The 21,261-nt window shown below is 40.8% G+C and overlaps 1 protein-coding gene across 1 annotated transcript; it reads right to left on the minus strand.

Annotated features, from left to right (window-relative positions):
- Positions 1 to 9,061: 9,061 nt before the first annotated feature.
- On the minus strand, positions 9,062 to 21,260 carry SNIP1 (Smad nuclear interacting protein 1). Its single transcript, XM_082246943.1, has 4 exons — positions 20,950 to 21,260; positions 17,463 to 17,571; positions 11,511 to 12,067; positions 9,062 to 9,372 (listed from the first exon to the last, which is right to left on the minus strand). The coding sequence occupies exons 1-4, from the start codon at positions 21,123 to 21,125 to the stop codon at positions 9,099 to 9,101; spliced, it is 1,116 nt and encodes a 371-aa protein (XP_082103069.1). The 5' UTR covers positions 21,126 to 21,260; the 3' UTR covers positions 9,062 to 9,098.
- Position 21,261: the final 1 nt, after the last annotated feature.

The raw sequence follows: 21,261 nt of genomic DNA on the forward strand, positions 1-21,261 counted from the left end.
AAAAAAACGGATGAAAAATGGATGAAAAAGGAAGGAAAAAGGAAGGAAAACGGATGAAAAACTGATACATTTTGACGTGACTGAACTGATGAACTGAACGCACTGTATGTGTGAAAGAGGCCTAAGGCACCTCTCACACACTCCGTCCGTTGGACGGAGTCTGTTTTTCTCAGCGGGAGATCTCCCGCTGAGTAGCAGGAGGACAGATGTGTCTCCGCGCTGTGTGCGGAGACACAGCTGTCAGTTCCCCATGCATCTCTATGGGGGAAATCGGATTGGGATGCCATCCGATCCGCTGGACGGATGGAAAATAGGGTTTCCATCCGTCCAGATTTGACGGATCGGATGTCAGCGGACATGTCTCCGCTGCCATCCGATGCCCCATAGGAATGCATGGGGGGACCGCTCAGATCCGCCAAAAAAACGGACAGGCGGATCTGAATGGTCCGCCTGTGTGAAAGGGGCCTTAGTGTTATTCAGTCAGCTTTTACCCACAAAGTTTACATGCTTGGTAAAAGTGATTGTAAACGTTTTTTTTTATTTTCTTAAATTGATAAAGATGTAATATTTACCTGCTCTGTGCAATGGTTTTGCTTAGAGTGGCCCCGAACAGCTTCTTCTGGGATTCCCCACTGGCGCTCCCCACTCCTTCCTAATGCCCCCATAGAAAGCTGCTTGCTATGGGGGCACTCGTGCGGCTTGATCCAGAGCCGGGCTGTGTGTATTTATCAGAGATGTATAGTAACGAAGTAGAACTACTTAAGTACTGTACTTAAGTACCGAAATGCGGTATCTGTACTTTCCTAGAGTAGAATTTTTTTCTCCTACTTCTACTTTTACTTCACTACATTTTTTCGATGATTTTGATACTTCTACTCAAGTATTTTTTTTTTGTGCTGCATAGTTACTCGTTACTTTTAAAAAAATTACCACTGCCAGAACAGTAGATGGCAGGTTGCATAAAGCTCAAAAAAATGTGTATAATGTCATTTGTAAATCAGCGCATACGAAAATAAAGGCTGTGTATAATAAAAGCTGCTATACCAAATCTTTCCAATAAAAAGAAAATATGAAACAAACAAATAAATGGTGCTACAGCGCTTAAAGTGCATCAAGAAACTACTAACAAACACAGGTTAATCATTTGAATAAATCATTTGAAATAATAAAAACAATATGATGTTCATACTTTTGACTTCTTTCTTTAATAACTACATAACACAGTACTTGTACTTCTACTTTCAGTACTTGAGTAGAATTTTTTTTTCAAAACTACTGGTACTTTTTACTTTTAGTACTTAAGTAGCAAATTTTTTGAAAAAACTACTTGCAATACTTAAGTAAAAAAAATGTTGAATACTTTAGTACTTCTACTTAAGTAACTTTTTCTGCGAGCACTTCCACTTCTACTCAAGTAATTTTTTGATCGAGCACTTGTACTTTTACTCAAGTAGAAATTTCGAGTACTTTATACAAGTCTGGTTAAACGGCACGTAAAGCACAGAAATATACAAGTCTGGTATTTATTGACAAACACAAGCGCGACTCAGCCCCACAGCAGCTTCTGATCAGAAAGGGGGCTGTCCACTTAAAATACATTTGACATAAACTTAAAACACATTTCACATGATCATAAAAGGGTCTGCTTTAATAATCCAAAGTTAAAAAAAAAAAACCCTTTTTAGAAAATAATCACCGCTCTAGGTTGGTTTTCACCTGTATCACCTCCACTGCACGCCTTCAGGTGCTTGCCCTGTTCATCACAAGCTTGACAGTAGAAGAGAAAAATCTGGTCGACCGCACATCCAATATTATCACCTTTATTTAGACCAGGGGTGCTCAAACCGTGGCCCTCCAGCTGTTGCGGAACTTCAAGTCCCATGAGCCATTGCAAGCCTGACAGGTACAAGCATGCCTCCCAAAGGCAAAGGCAGACACATGATAGGACTTGTAGTTCCTCAACAGCTGGAGGGCCACATGTTGAGCACCTATGATTTAGAAATATTCAATGAAGATTCTCTGCACTACAGCCATGGCCAAAGGTTTTGGGAATTACACAAATCCTAATTATCACAAAGCCTGCTGCTTCAGTTTTATGATGGCAATTTGCATATACTCCAGAATGTTATGAAGGGTGATTAGATGAATTGCAATTAAAATACAAACATTTCTCTTTGCCATGAAAATTAATGTAACCCTTTAAAAAAAAAAAATTCCACTGCACTTGTGAAGTAGGGCTCAGCCCCCAGGAAAGTCCAGCAAGTGCCTGATGAAGGGGCACGCATGCCTCGAACACTAGCACCACCCCGCTTCCACCGGATGTGATGAGGGAGAAGCTGTGACGACGACAGGACACCAGGAAGTGCCAGAAGCCACTGACACAGCCAGGACCCAGGGCTCTCTACACCTCTCCTGCCTCCCCTGCAGTGGATCGGATGATTTGCAGTAAAGCCTACTTTCCTATCACTCATGTGAGTGCATTACCTTTTATGCCAATAAAGGATTGTTTTAATACTACACTCAGGTGGGCGCTGCTCTGTTCTCTCTCTTTTATTTATCTACCATGCACAGAGTCCCCTCCTAACTCTGATAGAGCCGGCGGCCACCCAGCCATCCATCTCTACATAGACTCTACTCCATGGACTTTTGTATCTGTATATACACCTGAAACATTTATCATTATTGTGTTTTTTATCAATATTTTTTGATTCCCTAAATCTGCTTTTATATCTATTGTTTACATTCGTTTTTATATTTTTCCCCTCACACTGTGGGTTTAATAGCGCTGGTCCAGCATCTGTCATATATTTCGGTGCCAGGACTTCGCCTACAGTTGGTTCAGCTGCAGGACCGGGGCACCACCAGTGCAGAGCTTGCTCAGGAATGGCAGCAGGCAGGTGTGATTTCATCTGGACGCACAGTGTGGTGAAGCCGTTTGGAGGATAGCCTGCTGTCAAGAAGGCCAGCAAAGAGACCACTTTTCTCTAGGAAAAACATCCAGGATAGACTGATTTTCTACAAAAGTTACAGAGATTAGACTGCTGAGGACTGGGGTAAAGTAATTTTGTCTGATGAATCCCCTTTCTGATTGTGTGGGGCATCTGGAAAAAACCTTGTCCAGAGAAGAAAAGGTGAGTAATACCATCAGCCCCGTCATGCCAACAGTAAAACACCCTGAGACTATTTATGTGTGGGGTTCCTTCTCAGCCAAGGGAGTGGGCTTACTCACAATTTTGCCTAAGAACATCGCCATGAATAAAGAAAGGTACAAAAACCTCCTCCGCGAGTAACTTCTCCCAATTATCCAAGAACAGTTTGGTGATGAGCAATGCCTTTTCCAGCATGATGGAGCACCTTCCCATAAGGCAAAAGTAATAACTAAGTGGCTTGGGGAACAAAACATTGACATTTTGGGTCCATGGCCAGGAAACTCCCTAGACCTTAATCCCATTGAGAATTTGTGGTCAATCCTCAAGAGGCAGGTGAACAAACAAAAAACCCCACACATTTTGACAAAGTCCAAGCATCGATTATGCAAGAATGGGCCATCATCAGTCAGTCAGGATGTGGCCCACTAGCTGATTGACAGTATGCCAGGGTGAATTGCAGAGGTCTTGAAAAAGAAGGATCAACACTGCAAATATTGACTGTTTGCATAAACTTTAGGAAATTGTCAATAAAAGCTTTTGACACTTATGAAATGCTTGTAATTATACTTCAGTATACCATAGTAACATCTGACAAGCAGCAGACTGTGAAAATTAAAGTTTGCGCAGCGCTTTACAATATGAGGGAAGACAATACAGTTACAATACAATTCAATACAGGAGGATTTAGAGGGCCCTGCTCGTTAGAGCTTTTAAATGTGATTTCATCCATGACAGTTTTCAAATCATGCTGGGTTTTCTACCGTGTTTCCCCGAAAATAAGACAGGGTCTTATATTAATATAGATAAATTAAAGATAGACAGCGCAGTGCTTGTGCTGTGTCATTTAGCCCTCTCTATGTTCTAAAAACCTGTAATAAAAAAATAAAATGTTAAAAAAAAAAAGTTCTCTCCCCCTCTCAGCTCAGAAGTCAGCAATTATGACATTCTGCAATCCCAAAAATAAACCTTGGATAAAGTCATTGTAAAATTGTGTAATCTATTTTGTAAAAAGATTATGTAATGTGCAGTGTGTCTCCTTTTGTAATTTTATTGTGGAAAATACCTTATTTACAGCACTGCTGGGCACTCATGTGACCCTCCGGAGCTCTACTTTCCATCTCCGAATACTGCAGATGGAGGGGCTGAGATCAAGGATTTCAATAGGGCTTATTTTCAGGGTAGGACTTATATTGCAGCCATCTCTGAAAATCATGCTAGGTCTTATTTTTGGGGTATGGCTTATTTTCAGGGAAACAGGGTACTAGAAATAGCATGTGTATCGGCAATTTGTTTGTAACCTGGTTAATTGCCCTAGTGCTGCTAGGAGAGAAAGGTGTGTGCTATTCAGCTTAGTGTGTCATTGGCTGTCATTAATTAGACCTGCCACCAACAACTGAAACATACATTCTACTGATAGATACATTTTACAATAATAAAACCTATTAATCTACCAGAAAGCATTTCTACCTTACTGTAAAACAAGTAAAGCTTTATTATGGTCCCTGGTGTCAAACAAATTATTAAGGGGTTAGTTCAACTTTACCAAAAAAAAACTGCCTATGCAGATACTGGATGTCTGTAGATATCACAGGAGTGAACTTTCAAACTGAGCTCAGAGCTACTACATCAGGGAAGAGAAAGCGCATGTGAGGGGAGTTGAATCAGAGTAAGATCTTACCCCTGTGATGGTAAACAGTATTAGACCTCACTTAAGCGGAGTACAAACCGGGCAAATGTGGGGAAACGACAGGCAGTTAAGAAAAAAAAAAAAAAGAATGACTGACGTTCAGCCCATGTGTATATCGGTCTGTCGGACATGCGTGCTGGAAGACCAGCATCTGACCAACTCCCGATCAGCGCTCTCAGCCAATGGCTCAGCAGGGGAGTTCGCTGAACAAACCGAGCATGGTTAGTATAGCAGCTCTGACTGGAACAGACAGTTTTTTAAAAAAAAACTAGTAGTGTGTACCCAGCTTTAGCGACACCCTGGGAGTTTTCAGTTCAGGCTTCATCTTCATGAGATACATAAATGGCCTACACCTATAGCAAGGACATTATTCAATTTTGGTTGAAGCTGCAGTTTGTTTTCATCTGCAGACATCCCTAACAGCATAGGCAGTTTATTTTTTTTTTTTTAGAAAAGATAAATTACCCTTTAACCACTTCTGGACAGGAAGGATTTTTCCCCTTAATGACCAGGCCATTTTTTATGATTTGGCACTGCGTTATTTTAACGAAAATTTGCACAGTCGTGCAACACTGTACCGAAATAAAATTGATGTCCTTTTTTCCCCACAAATGGAGCTTTCTTTTCACATGTGCCATTTTTATTGTTTGCGCTATAAACAAAAAAAAAAAAAAAGAGCAACAATTCCGGAAAAAAAAAAAATACAATATTTTTCACATTCTGTTATATAACATTCCCAAAAAAAAATTTAAAAATCAAATGTTTTTTCATCCCTTTAGGCCAATTTGTATTCTGCTACATATTTTTGCGCAAAAGTGATCGCGTTTACAAACTAGGGAAAGATTTGTAATTTTTTTATTAGTAATGGCTGCAATCTGCGATTTTTAGCAGGATTGCGACATTGCAGCAGACAGATTGGAGCCCTAACTGACCTTTTTGACACTTATGGGGGGGGCCAGTGAATTACTACAGTAATCAGTACTAAAAATATATCCTATATAGAAGGATCACAGGCGCTCTGTTATCATTTCAGAGAAGAACAGTCAGCTGTGTTTACAACAGCTTACCGCTCTTCTCTCTCAGCGGAGAGCGATCGTGAGTGGCCAGCGACAGTCGGTGCATCGGCATCCCCGCTGCCTGATGGGGATGGAAGCGCGCCACCGGCGGCACGCACTTGCCCCCCAGCACTACGCGCGCGACCGACGTAGTACTACGTCTGTTTGCGCAGCCTGGTAGGCTGTCGGCAAGTGGTTAAGGATACCATTAGATAAGTGCTTGCATACATGGAATTTGGGAACTGCAATGCAGGCGAAAATGGTGTTTTCGCCATTCTGCCTATAAAGAGTGCTGATTATGGCCCACGGAAATGCACACAATTTTCTCACGATTTTACCATGCCTATCTATGGTGTTTTTCATAGGTCATGCGACTCAAAAACTGCATAAAAAATATAACATGGGTGTGTTATTGCTTTATTTTCAATGCATTTCAACAGGGAGGTGCATTTTTGGTGCAGCAAGCTAAATTTTTAACACCACAATGGAAGCATGGACCAGTGTGAAGACATAAATGGAATTTAAAGGGCTTGCGCTTTTCTTTTTTTTTTTTTTTCCATTCACTAATTGCAAGTGTTAATAAGTGTTTTAAATGGCACAGCGGTTAAAATCTGAACAGAAATACATTTCATTTAAGGCCAGGCTCAAATATTGGTGAATCTTAAAGTGGAAGTTCAGCCAAAACTTAATGTTAAAACGTACTCTCAGCCACATTCTAAACCTAATCTATCTAGCCCTGCAGGGGAGGAAAAAAAAAAAAAAAAAAGTATACATACCCATTCTGAAGCCAATCCAGTCTAGTCTCCAGCAGAGGCTGCTGTGTAGAGAGACAGCCAACAATGGCTGTAAAAATGCCTGGGAAGTAACATCACAAACTGTAGCTGCCGCTAACAGCTCAGCGAGGGACTTGACTGGAGGGATGCAGGAAAGGTAAGTATAGCGATCTTTTTTTTTTTTTTACAGGGCTAGATATATTAGGCTTAGAATGTGGCTGCAAGTAGGTTTTGCTGAGCTTCCACTTTAACAAGGGAGCAAATATAAAACTAACAGACTGCAAACAATAATTTAGGACCAAATATTCAAATATAGACTTGCTCAGTCTGTTTGCTTCCTATCAGATGATCAGTAATTGTTTGCCGGTTCAGCCATTAGTTACATCCAGCTGTGCTTTTGCCCCCAATCTTTTTGTTCCACCTTGGTTTTGGTGGATCTTTATTTATTTATAATTTAGGTTTATTGTTTTGATATATTGCTCTTATGGAAGCTGCAGCTGATCCATGCATGCGTTTGTTTTTAATAACCACGTGGTCACTTCTTGTAGTGGTGAGGTGGAAGGTTTATACTTTTTTATTAAAACTGTATGTTCCTTTTGATTCAATAAAATTTGTACCATTTTTTATCAGGAACACTTTGGTTTCTGTGGTTTTTCCGTTAACCTTTATTATATTGAAAATTTCTCTTAATTGTCCTATTTTTTTTGTATGCAAATATTCAGATTGCTGCAGAAGGCCAGCTATAACTGGTTCTCTTTAGACAGCTGTTTTAATGTGAACTTGTTCAATATATGTCCTGCTTAAGGGCTGCTTCACACTAGATGCAGTTCAGTGTTAATCTGCATCAAAAAAAGTGGATTTTTAATGCAAATTCATGTACATGTAACTGATTCAGAAATCATTAGTTAGGAGCATCTTAAATCCAGCAGCGATAGCTTTGAGTGTAGGAACCATGGGATAAAAATAATTTAAAACCCAGAGCTCTCCTTTGCATTATTTATAATACCATTTATTATATTGCAGCTTATCCATTTTTAGATGGGGTAGCTGAATTTGTTTTCTTTTTTTTTTTAGGGTTTCGTTCCGTTATTTTCACCACATGATCAAAAGAACAAGCTCTCTTGCAAGTATAGCAGTTAGAGTGTGGGGCATGGGCTTGCTGGATGAACACAGACTGTTACTAAATAGGAGGAACACAGGAACTCTGTGTTCATTACTGACAGACCAGCAGTCTGCCATGTTTACAATGGCAGACCGCCGTTCTGTCTCCACAGGAGTGATCGCAGGTGCCTGGCGGACATCGCCGCCGCCGAACCTGCTGATTGGCTCCCCCTGTGGCCAATCAGCGCGTGCACGCCCCCACTAGCTGTCTAACTATGGCAGCTGGTCAGCAAGTGGTTAACTGCAGTGAGAGCTGGAGTTTGACTACAATTTGTCAATGTATCTAAATCTGCTAGTTCATCTAACACTCCCCTCCCCCAGACTGACAATGCTGCTGTCCAAACAAAGGTCCTAAGGAAACAAGACAGTCAACATCTAATAATCTGTAAGCTGCAATATATTGCATTTTTGGTTATAGGTTTGAGAGCCCATTCACACAGGGGTGACACGACTTCCCGGGGCGACCTGTGAAGTCGCGGTGCACAGCACGACATGCACGGACTTCATATCATTGAAGTCAATGCAAGTTGCCCCAAAGTAGTACAGGACCCTTTTTCTAAGTTGGAGCGACTTGCGTCGCTCCTATTAGAACGGTTCCTATGCTAATCAATGGCAGGCGACCCACGGTGACTTGTCAGGCGACCAAGTCGCGCTAGTGTGAATGGGGACTAATACCACTTTAATCCTTGTTTGTGAACTTTTCTGTTGTATGTTGGGATCCTCTACACCAAAGATAAACAGTTCTTTACCAAAACACCATCAATTCACGATCTCAATTTTTTTTTGTGTGTGTGTGTGTGTGTAGATATAAAAAAAAAAAAAATATATATATATATATATATATATATATATATATATATATATATAAAAATAAACATTTATCCATGGATATATTCGCTTAAACAAAATCTTGACTCAGACAGCATTAGCATCATAACCACAAATAAAGAAGTCAAAGCACCTTCTTATAACCACAGTGGTTACAATGGTTTTGTTTAATAAAGTGTCCATTTTTTTTTTCTTTAAATAAAAGACATATTTCAAAAATGCTGAAAACAACACAACGCAATTTTTTATCTGAATGAAAACTTATATACATCTATATTGTCTTTTAGAGACATTAAAATCAATTTCTTTACAATATTCTCAGAGGTTTTTCAGGGTGTCAACACGACAGTTTACCGTTTCAGTTTATTATGAAAAGGAAAAAAAAAAAATTTTTTTTAGAGTAAACAGTTTTTTTTTTTGTTCTGGTGTCTCAATTCGCAGCTCACTAGCTGTCAATACCTTCGTCTTCTTCAACTTCATCCTCATCCTCCTCATTTTGTGGTTTGTCCACTTCTGATGTATCTGAAAACTCATGCAAAACAACATACTCCCTGCTGCTAAATCCAAATTTCAGAACATCTTTTTCTTTTAGCTCATAGTAACGTTGTGCCTCAATTCTCTGGTTGTTTAAGTAAGTGCCATTTCCTGATCCTAGGTCAATGATGTAAGGCCTGACTCTTCTTCCTGGGGTGCCATTGGAACGCGTAAACGCAACCACCCTAAAGAGAAAAAAAAAGAAACATTTAGCTTTCATTTTCTCCTTTTCAATAGAAGTCTTCTCAAATCAATTTTTCTGACTAAAAACAAATATAGGAGGGGAGTATAGGCGCTGTGTTAACCCCTGGACAAAATTAGCAGTTAACCCATGCAGGCACAACCCCACTGCTCAGCTGGTATAAAAACAATAGCCAACAATAGAATTACAGTAAATTTAGTTTAGTTTTTTTTCATTGTATATAAATTTAGCCAAAAAAAAAAAAAAAAAAGAGGCCATTTACAAATGCAACCTACTTAGAGTAGAACTAAAGGCAATTTAATATAATTTATATTTGTTATACACACACACACACACAGATGGCTTGCTCCCTGTGTGATTATGCATAGCGGGCACCATGGACTCGATGTCCGTCGACACCCTTCGATCGCTCACTATGCGTTTCGTCAGATGACTTCCTCATAGGATGTTGCCGGCAGCATCCTATGAGGAAGTCATCTATGACGAAACATGTCAGTATCAGTACCATGGCATTTGGCATCTAAACTTTATTCCTATTGTTTTGTGCGGTTTCCCATGGATGTCTATATGTATAGATGTCATATACAGGGTATATGTAACCTGTTTTAAATAAATCTTTTAAGCGGTTTTACACTATGTTCATGTCATTTGGCTTATCTTCACATGTGAATGTCTGATTGGGAGATCCAGCCATCCCTTGCTCTGGACTACATGGCTATTTGGTTGAACATCCGGTGACACAGCTTCTGTTGGGGAGACCCATGGTGAACATGTAGCCTTTATGACCCATTTGCTGTATAATATTCTAGGTCTACAGTTTCTGGTGACACATTCAACTTTTATTCTGGTGGCGTGGGGATCTACCCACATTTCTGATTACATCATCAGTTTGGACAGTTCACCTTTATTGTTTTCACTCGAGACTTGTTTTATTATGGAATTTTTTCACTATATTTTATAGTTCCTTTTTGGACTTCTTACATGTTCACTAGTGCTGCACTTTATTTGTATACACAGTTGACTGCCCGTGAGGTTAACCCCCTTTTCCAGCCAGTGTCATTATTAAAGTGGCAAATTTTTTTAGCACTGATCACATTATTAGTGTCACTGGTTCCCAAAAGTGTCAGTTAGCATCCGATTTGTCTGCCGCAATATCACAGTTTTGCAATAAATTGCTGATCACCACCATTACTAGTAAAATAAAAATAAATAAAAAATAAATAACTTTTGCGCAAACCAAACAATATCATTGGGATTTTTTTTACTGAAAATATGTAGCAGACCACATTTTGGCCTACATTTATGAAGAGATTTGATTTTTTACAATTTTTTTTATTGGACAGGTTTTTATAGCAGAAAGTAAAAATTGTATTTTATTTTTTTTTCTAAAATCGAGTTAATTTTTGTTCATAGCACAAAAAAAAAAAAAAAAAAAAAAAAAAAAAACGCAGAGATGATCAAATACCACCAAATGAAAGCTCTATTTGTGGGGAAAAAAATGATAGAAAATTTGTTTGTGTACAGCGCTACACAACCGCGCAATTGTCAGTTAAAGTAATGAAATGCCTTATCGAAAAAAAAAAAAAAATGGCCTGTTCATGAAGAGGGTAAATCTTCCGTAGGTCAAGTGATTAAGGAATGCCAAATACTGGTTTTACATGACACAAACCAGATATATGCACATTTGAATTGTTCCTATCCGAATGCATCTTGATCACCACCCGTGTCAGATGTCGATTAAAAAAGAAAAAAAAAAAAATCAGATTTACTTCATTAGTTGCTAACAGCATAACTGCTTCCAGCTCAGTTTGAATTAAAGACACTGACAAAATGGTAGCATGTGTCAAAAAAAGAATTGCTAGTAGCCAAACTGTTTTGCAGAGGAATAAAAGAAATGCAACAACGCTATGCAAGTTCAGCTTAGTCTACGGAGGGAATAATATGCAAAGCATAAAATGTGTAACCAAATTAAAGGCAATATTCATCCTGTAATTCTAACAATAATTTAATATGGATTCTGACAGCAAAGAGGGAAAAAACTCAATGTTTCCTTAGGCTTGTATCACAAAGACATTTGAAAAAAACAAAACTTAATAAAAGCAATCAGAACTCTATTCTCACCGATACTGAAGCACAGCATGTTGCTTGGAGCAAGAAGGATGATCAATTGGTATATCAGCAATACGCCTCTGCCTACCCAGGAGGTATGCACTCTGACGATGAATGTACATGACTGGAAGGGCTTCATCATTTTTAAATGGGTACAGGCGCCACCGTTTCTTAGGAACACGAGCTTCTGGTGGTTCGCTGTATTTTATAACAACTCCTCGGAAAGTATTTGTATCTTCAAGTAATGCCCCGGAAAGTCCAAAGTTTGGTTTTTCTTTTTCTTTAGCTTGCTCTTTATTATCATCAGTATTATCGGCTTCTGGATTTTCAATCTCTCCTCCCTGCTCTTGCCTCTGGCGTCTTTCCCTCCTCCTTTCATTGTGGAACTCCCTTTCCGCCCGCTGCTCTCTTAAATGTTGGTCTTCACGATCCCTTTCCCTATGCCTCGAGTGGTTGTGATGACCCCTGATGCCTGCTTGGTCTCTGTGAGTGTTTCTTCTGTCATCTTTCTCCAACCTCTCTCTGGGTTGCTTGTCATCATGAGTTCTGCGAGTGTGCTTTTCTTTTTCCTTTCAGAATAAAAATAAAAATATCTAAATTGGTTAAAAATTATTTTGTCAGACAAAATTTAAACAAAATAGTTTGAATGATATGGAAACAGTAATTATTAGTTAACTAAGAGTGGCACCAACATAACATCTTCAGCGAAGGCCTAATACACATGGATGTAGGGGCCTGTACAGTGAGGAGTTTGTTCATGTACCTGGCACTGTCCAGAGCACGGTCCAATCAGGTCCATCTAAAAAACGGACAGGCATACCTGTGAAAGGGGACTAAGATGCCTCATTCATGCTGTAAGGGCCCCTGCGCTTTACAGAAGGACAGATACATTTGCAATGGATTTTGTAAATACTGGTAAAAGTGTTTTGTACTGCGGCCTTTACATTCACAGTACAAGTAGAGAGCACAAGAAGTTATTAACCAAAACCATCTGCGGACAAGGCCTGTACCTTTAAAATCACAGTGGAGTAAATTAAAGGTCGAGTTCACTTGATTGAGTGCGATGCATACTAGCTCATTATGTGTTGTCTTTCAGGTGGTTTTTTTTTTTTTTTTTTTAATTCTGAGGTTTACAACCTCTTTAAAAGGCATACTTTTTTTTTTTTTTAACCTTGCTATAGGGGCACTGCTTTTTTTGCTTTTTTAGTTCAATAGACTTCAATAGAGAAGCATGTAGTGTGTTTTTGCCACAATTTGCATTTTTATTCTGCCCAACAAATTGGGCAAAAAAGAAAAAAAAAAAAAAAGCATAAAAAAAAATGCTAAACACAAATCACATATGCAAAACGCACGGCAGAAACGGTTTAAAAGCAAACTGCATAAGTGTGAACTGAGTCTTATGATGGCCATATACGTATCAATTTTCATACGAATATTCATACAAATCTTTGTATATTTACTTGCTTTTACCATTCAGTTTTAAAATGAATGTAATTTCTGACTGAAAATCCCTTTGACCAAGAAGTTTCCTATTCTGCTCCTTTGAATTTTCCCATCACTGTGGTCGAGAACGAACATCGATTTGACCCCACTAACGATTAGAAAATCGAATGAACAGCCTTAAAATTAAAATTTTTTTTGAAGGAAGACATTGTATTTGTATGGCCAGCATAAGTGACAGCAGGTGCAGGTTTCTTTTATCAAGCCACCCGCCTATGACCAGGGAGTCTGTCAAATATATTACAGTTTTGTCTAAACATCGGCAAGTATTTAATTATTTTTTTTCTTTAAATAAAAAAATTTGATCTTCAAGTCTGATGATATTTACCAGACTCAACCTCTAATAGTATTATACACTATCTCCCTTTGGTCTGTTATTCTCAGAGTGGATTAGAGATTTTGCTCCCTAACCATATAGGAGGTTATTTAGATTTACACTGCATATAGATATTTAAGAATAAAATTGCCTTTTTTAAACTTTACATATTAACTAAATTATACACCACACTTTTTTTAAAGGTTATTATCTGATTAATCAGAACAATAAAATCGGCCAACTAATCAATTATGAAAATAGTCATTAGTTGCAGCCCTATCTGTCACACCATGGTCTTTGTATACCCAGACTAGCGTGCTGATCACCATCTCCATCGGGAGCTTCTCATCACTATACGAGCTTCTTATTTTACATGTGAGTGGTCACTTGTCGTTTGCTATATTATGGTCCATTAAAATACTACACTTACAGGCGTTTTTCTGTATTTTTCATGCACTAGCTTAACAGAGTCCACTCATACTCTTGAAAAGACCTTTTGCCCCAAGTGTTCATACTTCATTGGTCGCTTCCCCTATCAAAAAAAGACTACATATTGTCCTCAGTGACACTTTTACGAACTCATTTGACTGGCCCTTTATTATACATTAAATGGTTTCTATCCCGTGTTCCTGCAACTTTTGTTAGGAAGAAGGTTTGAGGGGGAGGGGCTAAAAATTATAGAGGACACTCTCTTCAGAAATAGTAAGATGAATGGGCTTGTCTAATATTTCATGCCATTATTGGTAGAACGGCGACAGACCTTTCCTCGATGCTGGTCCTAATGTCATTTGGTGTTGTCACTGGCAGGTTCTGTAAAAGTGAAAAGCAAGACCTTTTAGGGCTCATATACACTATAGCTTCTAAACTGGAGTTTAGGAGCTTTTGGCATTTTTTTGCCAAAGCTCCTCAACTCCAAAAAAAAGTCTGTGGGGTTTATTTACTAAACTTAGAGAGAGTGAAAAATTGAGTCACAATTCTGCATAGAAACCAATAGGCTTCCAAGTGTTATTGCCAAAGCCTAATTGGACTAGCTGAGGTTAGAAGCTGATTGGTTTCTTTGCAGAAATGTGACTAATTTTGCACTTTCTAGCTTTAGTAAATAAACCCCTATGTGTCCATGTACATACAGGCTTTTACAAGAGTTTAGAAGCTGCTGTGGTTAGAGGGCGCTTCAACCTCCCTCTCCTGAATGCAGAAGAACTGCATTCAGGATAGGAATGTTTTCACTGCTGGCCGCAAAACTCAGCAAGATCGCACCCTAGTCTGTGTGTACATGAGCCCTCAAACTTTGCTTTTTAAAAAGGACCACTTCTTTGGCTCTCAAATCCTTGGCAATATTGTTTTTGTAACCTCTGAAAAAAAATAAAATAAAATACAAATCTGGCTACGTACCCATTTATTTCCATCTCATTAGGAAGGTAGCCACTATTTCTATCTGTATAGTACCAACCAAATCTTGGTTGGTAAAAGTGCTTTCTCAGCTTTTGAATACAATCATTAGAAAACTGCTTTGCATGATATGAAAACAATTTCTCGTTACAATTACCGCAATGCTTTTTAGGGGGGACTAGACCTGGGTGTTTGTGCAGAAGGTGGGGTGGAAAAAGCCTGGGCTGAAGTTTTTACACATGTGCCCTGTAACCAATAGGACAGGGAGTGAGGAAGGCACCCAGCAGAAGTGATAACTAGCTGGATGGGGAAGGCACCCGGCAGAAGTGACAGCTAACCATAGGGGGTGGTGAAGGCACTCGGCAGAAGTGACAGCTGGCCAGAGGGGAGGAAGGAGCAGTGACAGCTGGCGGGCAAGAACCCAGCAGAAGTGACAGCTGGCCGGAGGGGAGGAAGGAGCAGTGACAGCTGGTGGGCAAGAACCCGGCAGAAGTGACAGCTGGCTGGAGGGGAGGAGGAAGACATCTAGAAGAAATGACAGCTGGCCGGAGGGGAGGAGGGGGCAGAGAAGGCTCCCTGTAGAAGGGACAGCTGCCCGGCAGAGAGGGAAAGGGGAACCCCACCGCCCCCCCCCCCCCCGACAACTAAAATATCATCAGTGGTTAAGGACACAGCGGCCCTGATCCTTTAAGAGATAATGGCTGGCATTTGTTTGTTTACATTTCAGCTGTCAGCAGGGGAATCCCACTGACAGCTGAAAGAACCAATTCTGAAGGTATCGGTTTCTGGTATCAGGGCACAAGTACTGATACTCGTGAAATTTCTTAGTATCGGCACCGATACCGATAATGGTATCAGTGCAACCCTGGTAAAAACTGCAGACCACCCAAAGGTTGAACTCACCCAGCAGCAGATTTGATTCTGAACACAGTACTTAGTTCTGCTTGCTGTCCTCTGCCTCTCCTTCCATGGTCAGGACAGGTCCATTACTCCCTATGCTGTATGAACTCAGAATTGTTCCAGCACCAAAAGCATCATCCAGATCCACTGAAAATTATGCCATTGACATCCCAAATTAAGGCCTGGGCTGCACACCAATCCTCAGACTCACTCCTTCAAACTTATGCCCAAAATACTGGTGGAAAACACTGGCATTGCCATTGAGAACACCACTGCTGGTCATTAACATAGCCCCCCAAGAAAGGAGGAGGACAGGGCTAACGAGCCTGGTGCTTCAGAAGGTGGCCCCTCCAAAATCCTTTGCCAAAATCCTGGAAAGAAAGAAATAAGGTCCTACCCTCTGGCTAGGCAGATATGCACCGAGAGGGGAAATGCTGAAAGCCATTCTGTCAGGAAAACAAACAGTTGCGCTGCTCCTGGACACAATCTGAACAGGGGTCGGGAGGAGGAGGCAATCACCTCATGTTGCTGTCCAGGAAGATGAACATTGCATATAATTAGTGGTTTAAACAGAACACCTACAGTCATGTGACAGCACCTAAACACCCCCCCCCCCTACAGGAGCCTAGTAGGATGCTGACATTTGGAATATCCCACCCACTTGAATACATTTGGATACCAGGTCCAAGAAAAGAAAGTTGCATGGTGATAGTCTACCAATATGGCAGCTTGTTTTAGCCACACAGCACTGTAATAGGTAAAGACATGAGTCCAGGCAAATAAAAGTAACTGTTTTGCCCACTGTAAGTACTATAGCATTTACACTATTTATACTTATTTGAGGGATAAAATTACCTGCATCTAGAGCGGTGTTCGTAAACTAAAATTTTCTCAACCAAGTACTAATTTCCTACTGAACACAGCATTTTCACCACAGTGTTAAATACAGACATAAAATGATTTGGGAGAAGAACTGCTTATCTGACAGGACTGCAAGCATGAAACAGGTGCATGTTTTCTAACACTACCTCTGTTAGGAATGCCATAAAGACTCTCCTTAAAGCATTTGGAGTAGTGTCCAAAAATGTATTAAAATTACTATAGATCACACATGCTCAGATCCAGGGCATAACTACAACCTAAAACACTGGTAACCATTAAACAAATAGAAGTTAGCTTTCAATGACAATATCATACAATTACTGATTTCCCAAGTCTATGTTTGAGCACTGAATCTAAGCCCTCAAATGCAAGAACAGAAGAAAAAAAAAAAAAAAGATGACATTTTCCTATAAAACTTAGGGTCCCAATTTCCAAAAGCAGCCCTTCACAAAGTTTCTGTAAAAGAGCTACAGGAGGTTACTGTAAATGTGTCATTTACAGTAACCATCATGATGCTCCTTTGCAACGTACAGCCCCAAGAAAATATTACGGTGAATATTAATGGAATATAATACCCAGCAGATTACTGCTCATCACAGCTGAAATAGCTCATGGGGCATAAAGGGACTGAAGTAGATGGCCTACTGAACCACTGTGCTGACTGTTGTGTTCAACAGGGATGTATCTCACTTATTTACACTTGCCTCCCTCAACCCTCACGACTCACACTTCCTTGTTGGAAGGAGTACCATTGCTACATAATATATATCACCCCAGTGATCACACAAAGTTTTAAGGGCTAGCTTTACACATACCAAAATTACTACATTTGCTTTTACAAAAACACAACTATCACTAAACCAGTGTGGAAAGTGTGTAGTTGTAAATAAAAAAATAACTGTATACATTTTTAGTTCAAGATACACTGTTTTCCCCTTCTACAAGTTTTAATACAGGCCCCTTCATGCTGAATTTACCTGCTTTATTTTTACTGGAACAGGAGGTGGACTTCTACTATCACTTCTGTTTCTCCTCCTTGGAGACTTGCTTCTCCTGACATAACTCTTTTTCTTTTTTATTGGTGACCTAAATATAAAAATAAGATTTAGAATAAAAAAGGATCCCAAATGCCATGAACCCTAAAATACTGACAAGGCAAGCCATAGGTATGATTTATTTTGTAATAATTGTTGCAGGCTCTTCTTCCAGATCCTTGCCCATACCATGGTATAAGCTTTTGGTTAGACCGCTGGAGGAAATGTCAATGGACTACGAATCTCCACACTTAAGTTACACTGACAACTACAAGTCCCTCTGCCACTGTGTACGCTGAGACTTTTAGTTTATTCAATCACAGATCTTTGTGAATGAATGATGTGCAGGCTGCATGCTGTCAGAAAGGAAGAAGGGGGGGGGGGGGGTGGATATGTTTCAGCCAGCCTAGCACCAGGTTACATCCTGAATATAGGTGCAACATGTTCTAAAATCAGAGTCAGCCTTAAACTAAACAAGCTGAAGCGAACAGCTAACTGGTTACTATACATAACTGTTCCAGATTCTGTATGCTTCAGTTTTAGTAAAATTCGCCTAAAGTTTGCATACAGTCTGCTCATCTTTATACACGGTGTGGCGAAGCAGCACCACTGCCACCACTACACACTCTCCACCACTTACTAGATGTTAACCTTATAACTGACAGCTCTAGTAACCAGTGAAGAGGACAATGTGCACAGCCTGATTAAGAAGCTATAGGACAAGCCCCCATCACGTCCGCTCTCTCCTTGCGATTGACAGCTGGCAGTTGGCAGATTCCACAGTTTCCAAAAAGGAAGTGACTGCTCTGGGTCTTCGAAATGGCAACCTCCAGCAGGAAGAAACAGGAGCAACGCTGGCGGAAATTTACAGCGCACTCTTTTTGGTATCAAATTATACATGTGGAATGTATGTTCCAAAGAACATTAAAGGGGTTGTAAAGGCAGAAGATATTTTTTTATCTTAATCTATTCTATGCAATAAGATAAAAAAAAAACCTTCTGTGTGCAGCAGTCCCCCTATTACTTACCTGAGCCCATCTTTATCTAGTGATGTTGCAGGAGTGTCTCAGCTGCCCGAGACGCCCCTCCTTATTGGATCAGACAGCAGCGCGATTGGCTCCCACTGTTGTCAATTAAAGTGCCTCAGCCAATCAGGAGGGGGGGGGGGGGGCAGGGCCCAGATGCAGCTCCATGTCTGAATAGACACCGGGTGCTGTGACCCAGCTGGGGTGCCCCCACAGCAAGCTGCTTGTTGTGGGGGCATTTAACAGGAGGAAGGGGCCAGGAGCAAATTAGAGGGAGAAGAGAAGGACCCGGGCCACTCTGTGCAAAACCAACTGCACAGGGCAGGTAAGTAGAACATGTTTGTAATATTTTTATTATAAAATGAAACTTTAGAAATCACTTTAAAAAAAATAAAAGAACAGGTTTATAATAACCTGCTCTGTAATGGCACAAAACCTCCCCTCTACCGAGCTGGTGCTTATAAATCTTCCTCTCCATCAAGTGCCCCCATTGAAAGCTGATATCTATGGGAGGTACTTGTGTGGGCTCGTTCCCAATCTGCATCCAATTGATACAGACATCAGCCCCATTCCCCTTGTCACAGGGGTTGATCGACAGGAATCAACCCCAACCAATGGCTCCTGCTGCCCCTGCAATGCCTGTGATACCAGGAAGAGAGCTGCTGCAGACGGATCAAACGAGGGCTCAAGTAAAAGGGGAAGGGGGATACTGATGCCTAGACAGCTTTTACCTTTATGCAAGGAATGCATTAAGGTAAAAAAAATATTTTGAGCCACTTTTTTTTTTTATCAAACTGTTATGGGTAAAGTTCCCCTTTAACCACCGGAGGATTTTGCTGTCTTACGTCCAGGCCACTTTTTGCGATTCGGCGCTGTGCGACTTTAACTGACAATTGCACGGCCGTGCGATGCCGTACCCAAACAGAATTTACGTCCTTTTTTCCCACAAACAGAGCTTTCTTTTGATGGTATTTGATCACCTGTGCGATTTTTACTTTTTGTGCTATAAACAAAAAAATAGCGTTTAATTTGAAAAACAACAATATTTTTAACATTTATATGAAATTCCCCCCCCCAAAAAATGTAAAAATCAAATTTTTTTTTAAATTTTTGGCCAATTTGTTTTCTGCTACCTATGCTTGGTAAAAAAAAAAAAAAAAAAATCACAATAAGCGTATTTTGATTGGTTTGCACAAAAGTTATTGCGTTTACTAAGGGAAAGATTTCTGTCATTTTTGGTGTTTTTTTTAAAAAAAAAGTAATGGTGGCAATCTGCGATTTTTTTTGCGGGACTGAGACATTGCGGCGGACAGATCGGACCCTTGACTGACATTTTTGACACTTTTGGGAGTACCAGTGACATTACTACAGTAATCAGTGCTATATATATGCACTGTTACTGTAAAAATTACACTGGCAGGGAAGGGGTTAACTTTATTGGAGAGGGAGAGGTTAATGTATGCCTGGTGCTTACTAACGTGTGTGGGGGGGAGGTGACTGAGTGACACAGGGAAAGATCGCATGTTCAGCTATGCTGAATCCTGCAATCTGTCACTGTTTGTCACTTAGGAGATCCGCCTGCTTTGTTTACACAAGCGGGCGGATCTCCAAACTCAATTCCCCGACGTTCGGGGAAGAGCGGCGGCGATCGCCGCCGCTGCTCCCCTGGCCCAACTCCCGCTGTGACTGAAAACAGCGGGAGCGCCGCCTACAAGGGGAGTCCAGCGACGTAGGTCTACATCGCTGGACGGAATCGAGCAACTTTGCCGCAGTACGGTCAACGTGACCGGTCGGCAAGTGGTTAAAGAGGTTCTTCACTCAAAAAATAAAGTCAACAGCTAAATACTGTAGCTGCTGACTTTTAATAGACAATTCCCTATCCAGGGATCCAGCGCTGTCCTCACTCAAGTCGATTCTTCGGCCGTCTTGAGGTCCAGACTCCGGCATGTTTACTTTGGGAAGGTGGTTGTGTCGCTCTTTGCGGCTTCACGTCACACTGCACTATGCGAATGGTCCTGCAGCCTTCTGGGTTCTATGATGTATCCCAAAAGGCTGCTTAGGGGGTAAACATCCCCTTGTACTGCTAAGGCGATCTGACCAGAAGTGGAAGAGGGTACCTGTCAAAGCCAGGTGTCCGCTCCCTCCTCCTTCACAAAAACAACCTGCCAAAACTTGGAGAAAAGGAGGCAGATGAGTAGAACTTCTCCTTTGGGTGAAGTTTCCCTTTAAGTAACGGTATTCTTTGTATGCGTGGGGTCTAAATCATAGTTATGGTTTACATCCTTTGTTGAAGAATGGTTTAGGTTTACCGTTTGTGTCTAACCTTCCGAGCCCTGAACATTCCGCGATGGTGTAATACTACAGACAAGTAGCCTTGGTGTGATAAGCTCCTGTTACAGTCTCACCTGCTCCTCCCCCGGTGCTGTGGTTGGGGGGATTCTTCTCCGCTGCTCCCCGAGCTGGAACTCCGCCGTGCCCGGTGAGGCCTAGGCGGGCTCACCCTCTCCTTCTTTACCGAGACCGTCTCCGGGCTGTGCGGCCTCCTCTTCCTGTGCCTCTCCTCCTCCTTCAGCTCTTTCATAGCTCTTTTACAATCCCGGGAACACTTCTAATAAGACCACTAAACGCTTTCTCAGATACCAAGCGAACTCCACAAACGGCTTGGCCTCCGGAAGCGGCAAAGCATGCCGGGGAGTGACGCAATCTTAGAGCAGACA

Source organism: Pelophylax lessonae, assembly GCF_965119305.1.
Source record: "Pelophylax lessonae genome assembly, chromosome: 2".
NCBI lineage: Eukaryota > Metazoa > Chordata > Amphibia > Anura > Ranidae > Pelophylax > Pelophylax lessonae.

What these genes read in the sequence shown, in the direction of transcription:
- SNIP1 (XM_082246943.1), bottom strand. Translation starts at nt 21,125, where the DNA reads ATGAAAGAGCTGAAGGAGGAGGAGAGGCACAGGAAGAGGAGGCCGCAC. An exon ending in CAGCACCGGGGGAGGAGCAG is followed by an intron (nt 17,572 to 20,949) that starts GTGAGACTGTAA and finishes TTTTATATTTAG; the next exon opens with GTCACCAATAAAAAAGAAAA. An exon ending in CATGCTGTGCTTCAGTATCG is followed by an intron (nt 9,373 to 11,510) that starts GTGAGAATAGAG and finishes TTTTCTCTTTAG; the next exon opens with GGTGGTTGCGTTTACGCGTT.